General features: G+C 42.7%; 1 protein-coding gene across 1 annotated transcript in view; it reads right to left on the reverse strand.

The window, feature by feature from the left end:
* Positions 1-7,436: 7,436 nt before the first annotated feature.
* Positions 7,437-18,134, reverse strand: part of LOC140728813 (scavenger receptor cysteine-rich domain-containing protein DMBT1-like) — a 30,129-nt gene continuing 19,431 nt past the window's right edge. The window contains exons 8-12 of the mRNA XM_073047822.1: positions 18,030-18,092; positions 17,619-17,930; positions 14,400-14,464; positions 9,983-10,115; positions 7,437-7,699 (exon numbers count right to left, since the gene is read on the reverse strand). Of these exons, the coding sequence (XP_072903923.1) occupies positions 7,437-7,699; positions 9,983-10,115; positions 14,400-14,464; positions 17,619-17,930; positions 18,030-18,092 (836 nt within the window). The remainder of the gene's footprint in view (positions 7,700-9,982; positions 10,116-14,399; positions 14,465-17,618; positions 17,931-18,029; positions 18,093-18,134) is intronic.

Genomic DNA, 18,134 nt, shown 5'->3' on the forward strand with positions numbered 1-18,134 from the left:
TGCTTTGTTTTTCTTGATCAAGGCACGACTGCGCAAGCGCGTGGACGTCAGCTAGTTTGAACTGTGAGAAGAGTTTAAAAGGAGACAGTTATTCAGCGGTTTGATCGAGGCACGATTGCGCAGGCACGTGCACGTCAGTCAGTTTGAACCGCGATAAGAGTTTAAAAAGAAGACATCTTTACATAGCGGGTGACAGAAGAGAGGGCAATGGAATAGTGGTTGACAGAGTTGGGGGCTTTGGCTTAACAGGGCTCAGACCTTAACAGGTCGAACGGAGGTCAGTTGTTTTTTGAAGAATACAGACAGGAACCGTGTGTGAGGCCGGTATTCTGTGCTGTGTGTCAGGTGTGTGCAGTCCTACAGACTCCCAACCTGCTGGATGGACACATCTGCGCCGGTTGCGTCGAGATGCATCACCTTAGAGACCGAGTTTGGGAAGTGGACATGCAGTTCGATGATCTTCGACTGGTCAGGGAGAATGAGGAGGTTACTGATAGGAGCTACATGCAAGTCGTCACACCAGGGGCTCAAGAACTGATGAGATGTGGGTAACAGTCAGGAGAGTAAAGGGCAAAAGTCATATACATGAGATTACACCCGTGGAAGTCCCCCTTCACAGTAAATATTTCAACTTGAATACTGCTGGGGGGTCGGGGCGGTCTACCACAGGGAAGCAACAATGGCCGCATCCTGGCACAGAGTCTGCCCCTGTGGCTCAGAATAATAGTGAAAGGGAAAGGCAAATAAGGGCAACAGAGATTGGGGTCTCTATAGTTAGGGGGTCAGAGAGACAATTCTGTGGACGCGGAAAAGAAACACGAATGGTAGTTTGCCCCTCAGATGCTAGGGTCCGGGATGTCTCTGATCGCGTACACGATATCCGGAAGCGGGAAGGAGAACAGCCAGAGGTCGTGGTACATATTGGTACCAACGACATAGTTAAGAAAAGGGAGGAGGTCCTGACAACAGACGACAGGGAGATAGGAAGGAAGTTGAGAACCAGGAACTCAAAGGTCGCAATCCTGGGATTACTGTCTGTGCCACGTGCCAGTGAGAATAGGATTAGAATGTGGAGGATAAATGCGTGGCTGAGGGATTGGAGCAGGGGGCAGATATTCAGATTGCTGGGTCTTTCGGACCTCTTTTGCGACAGGTGTGATATGTACAAAAACGATGGGTTGCACCTGAATCCGAGGGGGACCGATATCTTGGTGGGAAAGTTTGGATAGGCTGTTGGGGAGAGTTTAAACCAGAACTGCTGGGGGGGGGGGACAGGACGGTGGGTGGGAACCGAACTGAAGTGATGCATTAACCAACCGCATTTAGGGCCGGTAGGCTCACAATTAGAGAAAGCTTGTAGACAGTTCGAGAGGAAGGATAGGCTGATGATAGAAAAGAGACACACACCAGTCGATGTTTTGAGATGTGTCTCTTTTAATACAAGTAGAGTTATGAACAACGCGGATCAGCTCAGAGCATGAATCAGTACTTAGAGCTATGATCAACACGTACAAAAGCTGGATGAACACAGCAGGTCGGGCAGCATCCGTTGAAATGAGCAGTCAACGTTTCGGGACGAGACCGCTATGATGTCTTGGCCATGACAGAGACTCGGATGGCTCAGGGCAGAAAAGGTTACTTCGAGTCCCTGGTTTTAGATGTTTCAAAACGGACAGGGAGGGAGGCAAAAGAGATGGGGGCGTGGCACTTTTGATCAAAGGTAGATTCACAGCTGTAGGAAAGGAGGAAAACATGTAGGGATACTCTATGCAGTCTCAGTGGGTGGGAGTTCGGAACAGGAAGGGGTCAATAATTCCACTGGGTGTTTTCTTTGCAGATAACCCAATAGTAACAGGGACATCGAGGAGCAGATAGGGAGACAAATTCTGGAAAGGTGTAATAATAAAAGGGATATCGTGGAGGGAGTTTTTAATTTCCAAAATATTGATTGGCATCTCCCGAAAACAAGGGTTTTAGATGCGTGGAGATTTTCAGGTCTATTCAGAAAGGTTTCTTGACAGAATATGTAGATAAGCCTACATGAAAAGAGGCTGTCCTTGAGCTGGTATTGGGAAATGAACCTGGTCAGGTGCCAGATCTCTCAGTGGAAGAACATTTTGGAGAAATGCATCACAACTCTATCTCCTTTACCGTAGAATTGGAAAGGGTTAGGAAGGGTCAATTTAGGAAAACGTTTAATTGATGTAACGGGAAATATGCGACTATCAGGCAGGAACATGGAAGCATAAATTGGAAACAGATGTTCTCAGGGAAACGTAAGGAAGAAATGTTGGAAATGTTCAGGGGATATTTGCGTGGGGTTCCACATAGGTACGTTCCAATGAAACAGGGAATGGATGGAAGCGTACGATAAACTTGGTGCACAAAGGCTGTTGTAAATCTAATAAAAAAAAACAAAGAAAAGATTACGAAAGTTTCAAAAACTTGGTAATGATAGAGATCTAGAAGATTATAAGGTAGCAGCAAGAAACTTAAGAATGAAATTAGGAGATACAGAAGGGCCCATAAGAATGCCTTGACCTACAGGATTAAGGAAAACCCGAAGGCATTCTGCAAGTATGTGAAGAGCAAGACGATAAAACGTGAGAAAATTGAACCAATCATGTGTGACAGTGGAAAATAGTGTATGGAACCGGAGGAGAGAGAGCAGAGGTACATTGGTTCAGTATTCAATACGGAAAAGCATCGTTCTGATTATAGGGATGAATTATAGCGGACTGAATTGCTTGAGCATATAGATATTAAGGAGGAGGATGTGCTGGAGCTTTTGGAAATCGTCAATTTGGATAGGTCATCGCGACAAAACGAGATGCACCTTAGGCTACTGTGGGAGGACGGGGGAGGGAGGTGGGGGAGATTGCCAGGGACCGGAGAAGTTCCGGAGAATTGGAGGCTTGTGGATGTTGTTCATTTCTTCCAGAAAAGGAGTAGAGACAGCCCAGGAAATTATAAACCAGTGACTCTTACGTCAGTGGTTGTTAAGTTGATGGAAAAGATCCTGAGAAGCAGGAGTCATGAACATTTGGAGAAGCATAATATGATCAGGAGTAGTCAGCATGGCTTTGTCAAAGCAGATCGTACCTTACGAGCTTGATTAATATTTTTGTGGATGTGACAAAACACACTGATAAATGCAGGGCATAGCTGTGCTGTATATGTCATAGGGAGGGCGTTGGGATAGACCCAAACGCAAGACACAGACACTGAACTAACAGGAACAGGACTAAGCGTGAGAAAGACGCACGGGAAGAGAGGAAGAAAGGACGCTGGACACGAGACAGGCCCCGGACGAGACAAGGACTCCGGATAGCGAGGACGATGATAGCGGAACCAGGACATGGAACTGGGAACCATGGGACTGGGCTTGGACTCCGAGCCAGAGACTGGACAAGGAATAGAGCCTGGGTCTTGACTCAGTATCAGGCTCCAGAAACAGGCGTGGACAATACGAGGCTACAGGACGAGGAGAGGCAACAGGACTGGACGTGATACTCATGGACAGCACAAGGGAACCCCAGCACCGAGCTGGGCAAGGTAATCCTGGACTGGGTGAGGCACATGACACGACGAGAATACAAGGTCTTGGTCGTGGGGGAAGGAACGTAGAACACAGAGCCTTGGTCGAGGGGGAACAGGAACGCAGAACACATTGACTTGATCGAGGGAAAGCAGGAACGCAGAACTTAGAGCCTTGGCCGAGGGAGAACAGGAACGCAGAACACAGAGTCGAGGAAGAGACAGAAACATGGAACACTGAGCCTGGACCCCTCCTTGGGTACAGGACGTAGGGCAGGGACTCATTACAAAGAACACAGATCTGGGAACCCTCCTTGGATACAGGACGTAGCCCCGGCAATCATTTCACAGAACGCTGAACACGACGAGAGAGTTTTCAAAGCTAGGTAGCGGCAAAACGACCGCAACTACCTAGAGAAAGCGTTGAAACCGATAGACAGTTCCAAACAGGGCGAGGCTCCGGACAGAGCCAAGGCGAGGCAACGCTCCAGGCAGAGGCAAGGCGAGGCAAGGCTCCAGGTAGAGGCAAGGCGAGGGAAGGCGAAGCAAGGCTCCAAACACAGGTCGTAGGGCAAAGCTTCAGACGTAGGTTGAAGGCATGGCTTCGGGCATTGGTAGCCAGCAGGGCTTCAGGCCTGGGTAGCCGGCAGTGCTACCGAGGGACGGAAGAGAACAGTCCAGCCTCAGGATAACGGCAATGATCGCCGGACTTACCAAACGGAGGCAAGGACCGGGAGGGACAGATCCCACCGTAGGGTAACGACAAGGACGACCTGTCTTACCCCACGAGGCGAGGACAGGATACCGACGGGACGAACCCACACAGAGGCAAGGACACGATAATGACGAGACAAACCCCCCAGAGACAAGGACAGGATACGGACCAGACAACCCAGCCACCACCGTCGACCCCAGGGCACTTATATTCCAGACCCCAAGACGAGAATCAGGTGTCTACAATTAAGACCAAATGAGTCAAGGGACAGCCAGAAAACCCAGAGTCTGGAGTCTATGGACCGGACAGTGAGGGAAATCGATAGGATGCCAGAAGGTCTTCAACCCAGATAACTGTTAAGTGGTTCATTTTGGTATTATAATAGTTATAATAACTATAATATTATGGAAGAATAGTATTAATGGTAAGCCTCTTGGCTGTGTGGAGGATCAGAGAGATCTTGCAGTCCGAGTCCATTGTACACTGTAAACTGCAACGCAGGATGACTCTATGGTTAATAAGGCATACGGTGCATTGGCCTTCATCAATTGTGGGATTGAGTTCCAGATCCGAGAGATATATAGATCCCTGGTCAGAGCACGCTTGCAATACTGTACTCAGTTCTGATCGCCTCACTACTGGAAGGACGTGGATACCATAGAAAGGGTGCAGAGGTGATTTTCCTAGATTAGGGATCATGCCTTATGGGAATAGGTTGAGTGAGCTCAGCCTCTTCTCCTTGAAGCGACGGAGAATGACAGGTGTTCTGATAAAAGTGTATAAGTTGATGAGAGGCATTGATCGTGTGGATAATAAAAGTCCCCCCCCCCCCCCGGGTCTGAAGTGAATAATACGAGAGGGCACAGTTTTCAAGTGATTTGAAGTACGAACAGAGGAGAAGTCAGAGGTAAGTTTTTTTTATGCAGAGTGTGGTGAGTCCATGGGATGAGCTGTCGGCGACGGTTGTGGACGCGGATATGATGGTGCTTTTTAAGAGACACCTGGATAGTTATATGGAGCTGAGAAAAATAGAGGGTTATGGGTAAACCTCGGTAATTTCTGAAGTAAGGATATGTTCGGCACAGTTCTGTCGGCTGAAGGGCCAGTCTTCCTGCTGGAGACTTTCTATTCCTCTATGTTTCTATGAGCAGTAACAGTCAAAATTGAAGCATAAGTTCCACTATTCTTGTGTCCTGGGTCAAAGCGAAACCCAATAGCATGAATGAGAGTGATGTTTCACTAACAGATGAACTCAATGTTGTCTCTGCCTGCTTTGAAAGGGAAAATATAACTAGAGCTGTGAAGATACCTGATGCATACGAAGACCCTGTGATCTCTACCTCAGAGGCTGATGTTAAGCTGTCTTTCAGAAGGTAAACCCTCGCAAGGCGGCAGGCCCCGGTGCAGTACAGCTTAAGGCTCTGAAAACCTGTACCAACCAACTGGCGGGAGTATTCAAGAATATTTTCAAACTCTCACTGCTACAGGCGAAAGTTCCCACTTGCTTCAAATGGGCAACATCTATACCAGTGCCTAGGAATAATAATGTAAGCTACCCTGATGTATATCGCCCAGTAGGCATCACATCTACAATGATGAAATGCTTTCAAAAGTTGGTCATGACTGGACTTTACTCTTGTCTCAGCAAAAACCTGGACCCATTGCAATTTGCCTATCGGCACAGTACGTTAATCGCAGATACAATCTCAAAGGCTCTTCACACGGCCTTAGGCCACCTGGGCAATACACATATATACATCTTGATGCTGGTAATCTACTACTGTTTAACATTTAATACCACATTTTCCGCAATCCTGATTGAGAAGTCATAAACCTCGGCTTTTATACGCCCTTCTGCAATTGGTTCTTCGACATCCTAACCATAAGACCAAAATCTGTCTGGATTGGTGATAACATCTCCACCTTGATGACGATCAATACTTGTGCACCTCAGGGGTGTGTGCTTAGCCCACTATTCCACTCTGTCGATAACAATGGACTGTGTGACTAGGCATAGCTCTAATATCATCTATTAATTTGCTGATGATACAACCATAGTTGGTGGAATCTCAGGTGGAGATGAGGGGTGTAAAGGAGCCAGATACGCCACTTAGTTGAGTGGTTTTGCAGCGACAATCTTGCACTCAACGTCAGCAAGCCGCAAGAGCTAATTGAGGCCTTCAGAAAGAGTAAGACGAGGGAAAACAATCCAATCTGCATAGAGGGATATAAAGTGGAGAGAGTGAGAATTTTAAGTTACTGTGTGTCAAGAACTCTAAGCACTTATCCTGGTCCCAACATATTGATGCAGTTGCAAAGAAGGCAAGACAGAGACTAAATTCATTAGGAGTTTGAAGAGCTTTGATATGTCAACGTACCCTCAAAAACTTCTATAGATATGTCATGGAGAGCATTCAAACAGGCTGCATTTCTGGTCTGTTTCTGGCATGGACTGAAAGAAGCTGCAGAGGGTTGTAAATATAATTGGCTCCATCTTGCGTTCTAGCCTAGAAATTACACAGGGCATCTTCAAGGAGCGGTGTCTCAGAAAGGCAGCACCCATTATTAAGTTCCACCAGCGCCGAAGGCATGGGTTTTCCCACTGTTACCATCAGGTAGGGGATACAGTAGCGTTAAGGCACACACTCAGCGATTCAGGACCAGCTTCTCCCCTCTGCCATCCAATTCCTAAATGGAAATTGAACCCGTGGGCACTACTCACTTATTAAATAAATATAATTTCTGCCTCTGCCACAAATGTTTAGTCTATTCAATATAAATATACTGGAGTTGATTTACTCTATTTTTTATTATTATTAAAATAATAATATTTTTTCATTACTTTTCTTCTATATTAGGTATTGCATTGACATTCAGCCCCTAAGTTAATAAATTACACAACACTTGCCGGTGATAATAAACCTAATTGTAGATTTATATTAGACTATGCGGAAACTCAGTCCTCTTTTATTGTCATTTAGTAATGCATGCATTAAGAAATGATATAATGTTCCTATAGTATGATATCACAGAACCAAAAGACCGACCAAGACTAACTGACAAAAACAAAATAAGTATTAACATATAGTTCCAACAGTGCAAAGCAAAACCCTAATTTGTTAAAGAGCAGACCATGGGCACGGTATAAAAAGAAAAAAAAAGTCTCAAAGTCCCCGATAGTCCATCATCTCACGCAGACGGTAGGAGGAAGAAATTCCCTTCCTGCAATGAAGCTCCAGTGCCGCAAACTTGCCAATGCAGCACACTGGAAGCATCTGACCACAGCCAACTCTGAGTCTGTCCGAAACCTTCGAGCTTCCGACCAGCCCTCCGACACCGAGTACCGAGCACCATCACTGCCGAGTGCTTCGACCCCGACCCCGGTCGCCAGGCAACAGACATAGCCATGGATTCGGGGCCTTCCTCTCCGGAGACTTTTCGATCGTACTGTAGCAGCGGCAGCGAAACGGACATTTCAGAAGTTTCACCAGATGTTCCTCCGTGCTTCTCACGTCCCGTCTCCATCAAGCCAGGATTGTACACGTCATCCAACTTCACAGATACCAAATATTCATCCCAGAGTGGCCGCTGCGGGCTGCGTCGCGCCTCCATTTACTCTTACTTCTGATTCTGATAATATCCACAATCAAGGTAAGGGAGAATATCGAGACTTGACTTAATGCAATTGCAGATTTAAATTATATTAGAATTAACCAACATCTCCATCATTTTCTTGCCCTGATTCGAAGTAGAAACGATTACCTTTATAGAAAAATCTCTTTCGGCTATTATGTTTAGCGAAAATTGTAATTTTTCTCTCCCCCCCCTCCTCTCTCTCTCTCTCTCTCTCTCTCTCTCTCTCTCTCTCTCTCTCTCTCTCTCTCTCTCTCTCTCTCTCTCCTCTCTCTCTCTCATCTCTCTCTCTCTCTCTCTCTCTCTCTCTCTCGATCGCGCCCTTATGATAATCGACATCGTTTTCCAGATTTCTTACTTTCACTCATATTACCCTGAAACTGCTGATTGCAACTTTGTTACTTCATTCACACAGCTCTGCCGGGACATCAGAATCATCATCAAAAGGAATATTATAATACCATGTATCTTTTGCTCGGATTAGAAGTAATCCGCAATCGGCATGCTGCTGGCCCTGACATGAGGTTTGTTTACCAGGTACGGATATGGCCCCAGAGCGGACTGAGAGACACTGAAGCAGGTCGATAGTTCACAGACTTTAATGCGAAGAGTGTTAAAGGGAAAAGAAAATAAACGCTAGGCTAAACGTCGCAGTTAACTTAAACTCTTAATGGAAACTAAGCCTACTCTGCAGATGAAAAAAAAAGAATTAAATATTGAACGAAACAATTGGTCTTCAAAGTCAGTTCACACAACAGTCTAAGTTCACAGTCCACAGTTCACACAACAGTCTAAGTTCACAGTCACAGTAACAGGCAACGAAGCTTGCGGTGCTGTGTCCATGTCTGGACAAATACACAGACGGAATGACTGGAGTTAAATACTTCCACAGTGATTACTAATTAGCTGAAACGTGCATATTCACCGCGCATTGGCCTATCCACTGCACTGACAAATCCGTGGTTATGACAAGCTTAGGACAAAATATGAACTCATTAATAACATGAATAAGAATCAAATTATTCGTAAAATTATACATTTATTTTATTTGTTTGAAACTTTCAAGGAGCAAGGTAAAAGGAAACTACGACTGGCAGCAGCCACAAACAAAATAAAGAGCGATAAAACCATAAAACCATTCTTCTGAACACCCTGAATATATTTAAGAACCATATAGTATACTATGAGGCTTATGACGTAAAACACTGATTTTCATTTAATTACACAAGATTTCTTTCAGTTCAGCTGAATAAACATGGATTTCTTGCAAGTTATATGTTAAGAGAGAAAACAAACGTCACAAAATCACCCCAACCTTTCTGCTATGGGTATTATTGCATGAGGAAACCAAAAACGTGACGATCAACATGCTCATATTTCTTTAGAGATGAACGGATAGTCTATTCGGAGTATTTCCATTCTCTTCAAGACTCGCATTAGAATAATGGATCGTGGAGTTCAGAATAATTTACCTGAGATAATAAAACAAAGTTTGATGGATTAAGCGGTTAAGTTAAGAGTGGAAATGAATTACAAAATAGTACTATCTGTCATTTTTTTTTATTTCAGTGACGAAATTCGAAGGCTTAGGGCAACTTTGACTGAATGTATTAGTCTCCTCATACTGAAAATACAATAATGCGTCACGATCATATTAGGACAAATCTATAAAATGTTATCCTGTATTTAATTATTAGGATTCAAAATTAAAATATTATTTACAGAATACTTCTTGCCGTGTAGGAAAGTCGTCTAGGAAATGAGCAACTACGTGAACCCTAATTTCAACAGATTTCAATTAATATTATAAATTCGGAACTGACGGTACAGAAACAGTGAACAGATACAAGGACAATACTTTCATGGTGAATATTTGAAGTATCTGAACGAGCTATCGACGCCTCTTGGGACTGAAAGGTCTGGAAGTTTTGATGTTCCAAGGTGAAATTTATAATTGCTGGGAACTTGTGTCCCCAGGACACGTATTTATAATAATCAGTATATAGACATAACGTTGAATGCGTCAAAAGCATAAGACGATCAATGTTTTGTTACCGAGAATTTTGCTTCGTCCGCATATAAAGGAGCTGAACTTACCTTCATTTTCTAGGTCATTATCGGCAACTCTGTGCATCACAGGATCGTCCGCAACGTCGGGTAATAAGGATTGTAGCATCGGGAGAATCAATGGTTCTGCGCTCAACGCCATCATATATGCTGTGAACCAGATCTAGGGAGAATCAAGAATTAAATCGATATTCCTGAAAATAGATGTTGTACTCAGCGCCCTGCTAGATGACAGATATTCTTTTCGTTCCACGTGGAGAATGGCATTCTGATGAGAGGACGGATCTTTATCAGTGTGCTGGCTTTGAACAAGTTATCGTGTACTAAAACTGTTCTCTTATTATCCCAAAAGGAAATGAATAAAGACATAGCATTCAATTCAATTGCTCGCCTGTCTGCAGACACAAACATGAAATAACGAAAATCCCTGCAAAGTTCGACATGTCTTATCACTAAAAGTCATAATGCCAGTAAAACTGTCTTGTTCAAGTTATGATCTCTGCCATTAGGACGGATAAATAAAGAAAAAAAAAATAACACCACAAAGAAACTTGCACCAACCTTGAACGCTAGAGTTCCCTTCATTACATCCTGGTAAATGCATCACTGCTGTAATATTCGATTTGATTAATGGCATCAATAGAATCAAAAGTCAACGAAGGAGATAGCTGATAGAGAGATTTATTTCATCTACAGGACAGAATTCATAAATCCTTCATCATCTCAGTGGACAGTAGTGTGTGGACCCTTCGTGTGAGGACTAGTTTGATCGCAGTCAGAAAACTGAGAATCACGGCTGGTGCAAATAGTGCAGAGTAGATGCGCTGGGTTAACGAGAGCAGGAAAGGAATGTCTGTAATACGATGAAGAACTAGAGACAGCAATGACATAAACTGATAGAGTATGATTGATTTTTTAAAGATGGATAAGGGCACTACTGCGAGCAATATCAGTTCTCCACTGCAGCTCAATCAGCGAATGGTTTCCCTCCAGCACTCCAGATGGACTGTATTATCAGAATCTCCAGTAGAGAACATAGAATATTACAGTACAGTACAGACGCTTTGTCCACCCCATTCCTTCCAGCATGGTCTTCCATTTACTTTTTTCTATGTTTTTATGAGTCTCTTAAATGTGCCTGGTTTATCTGCTGCTACAACTACCCCCAGCAGAACGTTTCACGAACCGACAGCCATCCCTGTATCAAAATTCCTTTGACATCCATCTGATCCTTTCTCCAAACTTTAACAATTATGCACACGAGCAAGTCTGCAGATGCTAGAAATCCAAAACAACACACACAAAATACAGGAGGAATTCAACATGTCTGACATCATTTACGTTTCAAATGAAGATTTTTCTTCAGGGCTCCGAAGAACGGGAAGATGACGGAGTTGTAATGTGAAGGGAGGGGGAGGAGGTTAGCTGGGGGGTGGTATATGAAGCCAGGTAGGTGCAAAAGGGCAACTGCTGGAGAAAATGGGAATCTGATAGGAAAGGAGAGTGGACCCACAGGAGAAGGAAGGGGTAAGTGGTATCAGAAGCCAGCGGCAGATGAGGAAAAAGGTAAAATGGCAGAGTTGTGTACAGAGGAAGTTGTTGGGGTAGGGGAGCATTTGTGAATCAAAATGAAAAATCGATATTGATACCCAGACAGAAAATAAAGAGCTGCTCCTATCTCCAGTAGTACATTTTTCCTATCTGGAGGCAGATTATTAATTTCCCCGCAAATATGTTAGGCGTTTGCCTTTTATTCTATCGGACAAATAACCAGTCTGGAACTCTCAGAATATCACTTTTGAGATCCTCCCATTTAAAAGGTATGCCTTTGCAAGAAAACAACCTATTCCAATTGACACTTCCCACATTCTTTCCTACACCATCGAAATTATTCTTTGCCCAAATTAGAAATTCAACACGATGATCACATCTACCATTCTGCGCGATTATATTGAAAATAATGGAATTATGATCACCAGATGCAAAGTTTTCCAGGACACAAACACCTGACACCTGTCCTGCCTCATCCCTAATAGGAGATCAAGTGTTTCGCTCTCTCTAATTGGGAAGACACCTGCCTATATTTGACAACTATTCCATTAGGCTATGTTCCACTATGAGGATCCCAATGAATAAGTGGGAATTTTAAAGTTCCTGCTATCATCGCCATATGCTCTTGCAGCATTCTGAGCCCCTCTCTCTCTCATCTCTCTCTCTCTCTCTCTCTCTCTCTCTCTCTCTCTCTCTCTCTCTCTCTCTCTCTCTTCTCTTCTCTCTCCTCCTCTCTCTCTCATCTCTCTCTCTCTCTCTCTCACTCTCTCTCTCTCTCTCTCTCTCCTGCTCTAATACGGCTGAATGTCGGATGGTCTGTGTTAAAAATTATTAAAGTTGACGTCCTTTTTGTACAATAGCTTCAGTCATATTTCCTCAGCAGTCGAGCAGACATTTTCTGATATGTAATATCACAACTCCCCCATTAATTACTGCTGTACTATCAAGACTAAGTCAATAAAATCCTGGGACAGTGAGTGAAGACCCTGTCCGTGCCGCATCTAGTTTCACTAAGACAATAACGTCATCGACCCATGTGCTGGTCCGTACCCTAAGCTCATTAGTGTTTCCTTACATACTTCTTTGATTTAAATATTAGCAACTTAGAACATGGTTAGTCTTTCGATTCTTGACTTTCAACAACTTCGTTCCCGTCACCCACTCCACCATCTGCTCTTTTGCCCTAGCTCGCATCCGCCTATAAGTGTAATTTAAACCACAACACACAAACACCTCACCACCTTTCAGCACTCTCAAGCCGTTCCTTCGGTATTATCTTCACATTAATTGTCTTACTAGCACGTGCCACGGGTAACAAATCCTAAGATCACAACTCTCGAATTTCTGTCCTTTAACTCATCTCCTAATTCCGTAAGCACTCTTTGTAGGACCCTGATCACACTTCTTAACAAACAGATGTTGATCATGACCTTTGGCTGCTCACTCTCCTAATCCCCACTTTATAATTATGTAGAGTTTATCACAGATGTCCGTGACCCTGCCACCTGGGAAATAACAATATCTTTCACGTAGCCAGAAACATCTGTCTGATTACTTAACCAAATGAATCGTCCAGCAGTGCAGGGCGTCTCCTCCTCTTCCATTACTTCTAAGCTACAGAGTCACACTCACTGCCAGAGAACTGGCCAGTATGCCTTTCCCCTGAAAAGTCATTCCTGCCAAATAATGTCCAAATTAGTATCACTGTTGTTGAGGAGAGCAGTGTCGTAGGTACCCTGCATTGGCTAATCATCTCCATTTTCCTTTCTGAAGGTCAGCCAGTTACCTGCGTCCTGCCCCTTAGGTGTAACTACCTACATGTAATTTCCGCCGATCAGCCCCTCAGCCTCGCTCATAATTTGGAATTCTCCCATTTCCGCTCCATTTCCTTTGCACGGTCTGCAGCAAACTGCAGTTTGATGAGCTTCTTTCAAATGCAGTCGCCCACGGACGCTAAATGCCACCTTGCCTTGCTCCATCCCGCAAGAGGAACATTGTACGAATTTACCTGGTCTCCACAGTGCTTTAGTTTTATGAAAGAAGAAAGAAAGGAAGAAGATTTATTTTGTAATAAAATACGTAGAGCATTTGCTACCCTCCGCCATAAACGCCATAAGCTAATGTTTTGAATTTGGCTCTGGCCAACACACATCTTGTCGTCAGACATTTCATTTCTCTATTTCTCTAATTCTTTTCATTTCAACTTTGAAGGACGTTTAGTTATCTTTCAGTGGTATTTCTGATTTTCTTGTGCCGGTATGGCTAGAGGACTGTGTTTACTTCCTGAAATGTAAATGAAAGAAGCAAGACATACCTGAATTGTGTGCATGATTCATGTTTATTGATGCGGGGAATATTCTCAATTTCTTCATTAAATTGCTTGGTAAAAGATTTGAGGTGAAGCTCTGCCTCTAAACACTTCGCCTGTTGAAGGTGAGAGTTCGGAAAACCATGTTCATTTACAAGATACAAATTGAAGTATTAACCTCTTGGTATTAAAACTAAAAATGGACAACAATCATATATGACTGTTGATGAACGGGAACTTTGAAAATTTCGTCATCGTTATGCATATAATTTGTAAATATGGGCTAATTACAGTAACAGTAGAAAGACTGCATGCAGGCTGCCGTCTGGGTATATAAAACATATTTGCCATTGTTGTTCCACCGTATTGGTAAACTACATTGCTAACTATGAGACGGTATTATTACTACACAGAAGTGGATACCACCTGTATTCTACGGGATAATAACATGACTGTCTGTAAAAAAAAAAAAAATCTGCATCCATTACTCTTAACGAAATTTGCAATATTATTCTGAAAAATAATAAAGTATAAAGCTTTGAATCTTACCTCTTCTCCGCATTATTATCATCATTGTGAATAACTCGCCACAACAACGATTCCAAACGTGACGCAGACAGCAAACAAGACGGAGGAGAACTTGTTTTCCAATACTGAAACACAAATTCATTAGATACGTTAAAACAGATGTTGTAACGTTAAGGGTAAGACATTTCAAAGAGAAATGCTTATTATCAATTACCGAAGAAGATCTGCAAAATGCGGAATTACTCGGAGGATAAGATTTATGGAAAGATGTCAAATACGTCGTGTAAAATAACGGGTGATAATGCTGCAGAAAAAGCAAGCTTGCAAATGGACACGATGGAAGAAAACCGATAAACATTAGAAAATACGTCATCGAAAGTCAGAATGACAAAGGCAAATGAAGCAAATGTCACGATGGGAGAATTATGGAGATTTTTTTTTTTAAAATCCAATGGTGGATGTCTCTCAGGTGGAAGTCCAATAGCTCTGAAAATATATTGTGTGTCGCGAACAGGATAATCTGTTTAAATGACCAGAATGAGCTGTTCAAAATATGAGGACCAATGAACAGTTACATATTAGGTAAGGGTTATTGATACCATGTACACACGGAGTGCGGAGGACATCTTGAATAAATAAATAAATGGTCAGTTATTTTAGCAAGAATTGTACTTGTCCAGGCAACGGATGATAATCTGCTAATTAAACATGATGTTATGTTAACTCATTTTAGCGAACACTCTGTGCCGAATGTCCGTCTAAATTCGTTCTAGCCTCCCGACGCTGCATGGCATTTCTTTCCTCGTAATATTAAACAATACAATGCCACTCGATCAATCCCCCAATACAAAATTATCTCACAATATGATCAACATTCTTTCCAGACGAAATTAAATCTCGGCCTGTCAGGAAAAAAGGTTGTTTTAACAAGAATGTTCGCCATGGCTTTTTTAGCATCCCTGTGCATCCCTGAATTTTGAATTCCTCCTTCTGCACAACCACTTGGAAATATCACTGAGAGTAGCAAGTACTGCAAACAGGTTGAATGACTTGCATGATCACAATCGACCTCCTCGAAAACATACCATTCCGTCAAGCATACACATATGTGTCTGTGTGTGTGTGTGTGCGGGGGGTGGTCTTTAGATTTCAGGACAATAAGAATACAGGGTATGACATTAAAACTTAACTTTCTAAGTACTTGATTGCTCGTTCATTTTCTTTCCGCCCCCCCCCCCCAATCACTGCACTGCAGTTATGCGATCCATTGTGCTTTTGTGAAACTGTTACATTCTTCTCCGTGCTGCATTGCGATAAACGCAGAAGACACGGGGAAGCTGCAGTTTTACCCCCAATACCACCGTATAACCAACAGCGCGGAGCAGAACTTCATACAAAAATATGCTCCCAAACCAGCCAGACTCACAGCACACTTTCCATGAAGATCCATACAGGCAATTTCACAGGCAGTGGAAAGACATGCGCCGTCTATTCAATTCTTCCGTCTCGGGATCAAGCTGGCGAAAAGTGAAGATTCCGGAATTCAAATTGGAACTTATGTATTGTTGTTATGTGTATCGAAATACAGGGAAAAGTCTGTCCTACATACTGGCCATGTAGCTAACATCATGATGTGGTGAGAGGGAAGATAAAACAATAACTGAAGACATAAGATTTGCAACAGCTGCAGAGAAAATGCAGTGCAGGTATACAATAAAGAGCAAGATCATAACGAAGTAAATTGGATTCGATACTTTTGTAACTAGGCATCTATTTAAATATTTATACAAGCGTTTTAGAAGCTATTTTTGATCCTGCTTTCAGGCTTATCCAACATTTGTGTCATGGTTCATTGATAAATTAATTCATGTGGTTGGTGGGAGCTGTGATTATACCGCATGGTTTTACGGTATACAGCGAGAAGGTAAGTCAGATCTATAGAAGGGATAATGTTTTCCCTGATCTGCTGAGCATCCATAGCTGCTCTATGCCCATGGTAGCGGGGCGATAGCAAGCCCCTATGGATCCAGTTAGGATAATTCCTCCGATGCTTCCTTAATAATTGTTAAGTGCCGATAGGGATGTGCAAATCCCTTTAATATCCTGATGAAATAGAGGGTGTGTTGAGCATTCTGAGCCGTCCTCTCTGCATGGTTTGCGCACAATACACTATTGGAGATGTTCACAACTCGTATCTTGAAACTTTCACACCCCCTCACTCTAAGTATTGTTAATGTAAAGATAACTCAGCTCTGAAGTCACCGATAACCTCGTTTATTTTGAAGACCTTGGTGAAAATTTTTATTTTAATCACACTTTATTACATCGCCTCCAATCCCCTTCCTGTACACTGACTTCCCGTTGTCGTGATATGTCTTTTTTTTTACAGTGGTATGTTCAGAGAACTTGTAAATGGAGTTAGAGCTGTATCTGGCCATGCAGCACCGAAAGTACAAGCACGATAGGGGAAGAGGACACTGAGTTGTGGAGCATTAGTGGTTCGATTACGAGTTTTGCTGGCCAGAAATCAAGGATATAGTGTTCGAGGGAGGTATTAAATTCCACTGTCCGGACTATGGTGTTGGGTTTTCTTGCAATTATAATACTGATCAAAATTCACTGCATGGGACTCATCCAGATGACTTCAGAATGAACTTATAAAATAGCAAATAGCTCTGCTTTAACGTATCAAAGAACTAAGAGACACCTATTCTCCACGTCGCAGATTGGTTCCCACAAATAATATGATTTAATTGTCACTATTCACACAAAGTTCAATAATCATTTACCGAATGTGCAGTAGAAATTCTTCAACGTTTCTATAAGAACACTTTTTTCAAACCACTTTATGAATGCTCAATAAATAGCCAATCACCCCTATGTCCTCGTAACTTAATCTCACCGAGCTATTTGGCAGGAGCTGTATATATTAGTTTTAAGAATTTTACATCTTTCTGATCCAAATACTTGGTTGTACAATACGTATTTTGGCAGATATGTTCACCGCTCAGTTAACAGCTCAATTCTTTTGGAACTGACAAATAGTAACAGAGGAAAATTAGTACTGTTAAATTACTTTCGAGATCGAATAAACGGAAAATGCATAATATCAAATACCTGAACTTGTCGAACCAGTGTGAAGTGCGGACTCTGTTGTGAAGAGAATTATTGGAGAAATATTAATAACTTCATCTTTTTGGATTTATTTTCCACTTGTTTATGATTCAGACGTTTACCAATAAATTGAAGAAAACATGGAATTTGTCTAAGGACACCTACCTGAACAAACAACAAAGACATCTTCCTTATGATCACAGTCATGTTGACCGAGTGGAGAGGAAGGGCAACTGGACAGAAATGCTTCACTTCCTTTGCAATTCACTTCATCCAGCCAAATATCATCGACACCCTGGTGTTCTTTATCCGACACGACAGTCCAAAGGGCAGAGCCACAGGCCAACTGCCTGCACGCTACATTGGCATCGGCTATACCCCAGGTATCATCACATATCGTGCCCCAGATGTTATTGGACTGTATCTCCAATCTTCCGGAGCAATTGGTGTTGCCGCCAGAAAGACGCAACGGTAGTTCTAACACGAAAACAAAAACACATTTATTTTGTATTAATCATAACACCGAAACTGAATTTAAACCGATAAACTCCCATTGTAACTTGTAGCACAGATTACCTGTTTGAGATACATAGCGTGCTTCACAGGCCTTTAGACTGGACCTCTCCAGTATTTTTGTTTCTGATGACAAGAGAAAAATGTTGTCTATTTATTTTTAAATCT

Source organism: Hemitrygon akajei, chromosome 1 (assembly GCF_048418815.1).
Source record: "Hemitrygon akajei chromosome 1, sHemAka1.3, whole genome shotgun sequence".
NCBI classification, from domain to species: Eukaryota; Metazoa; Chordata; class Chondrichthyes; order Myliobatiformes; family Dasyatidae; genus Hemitrygon; species Hemitrygon akajei.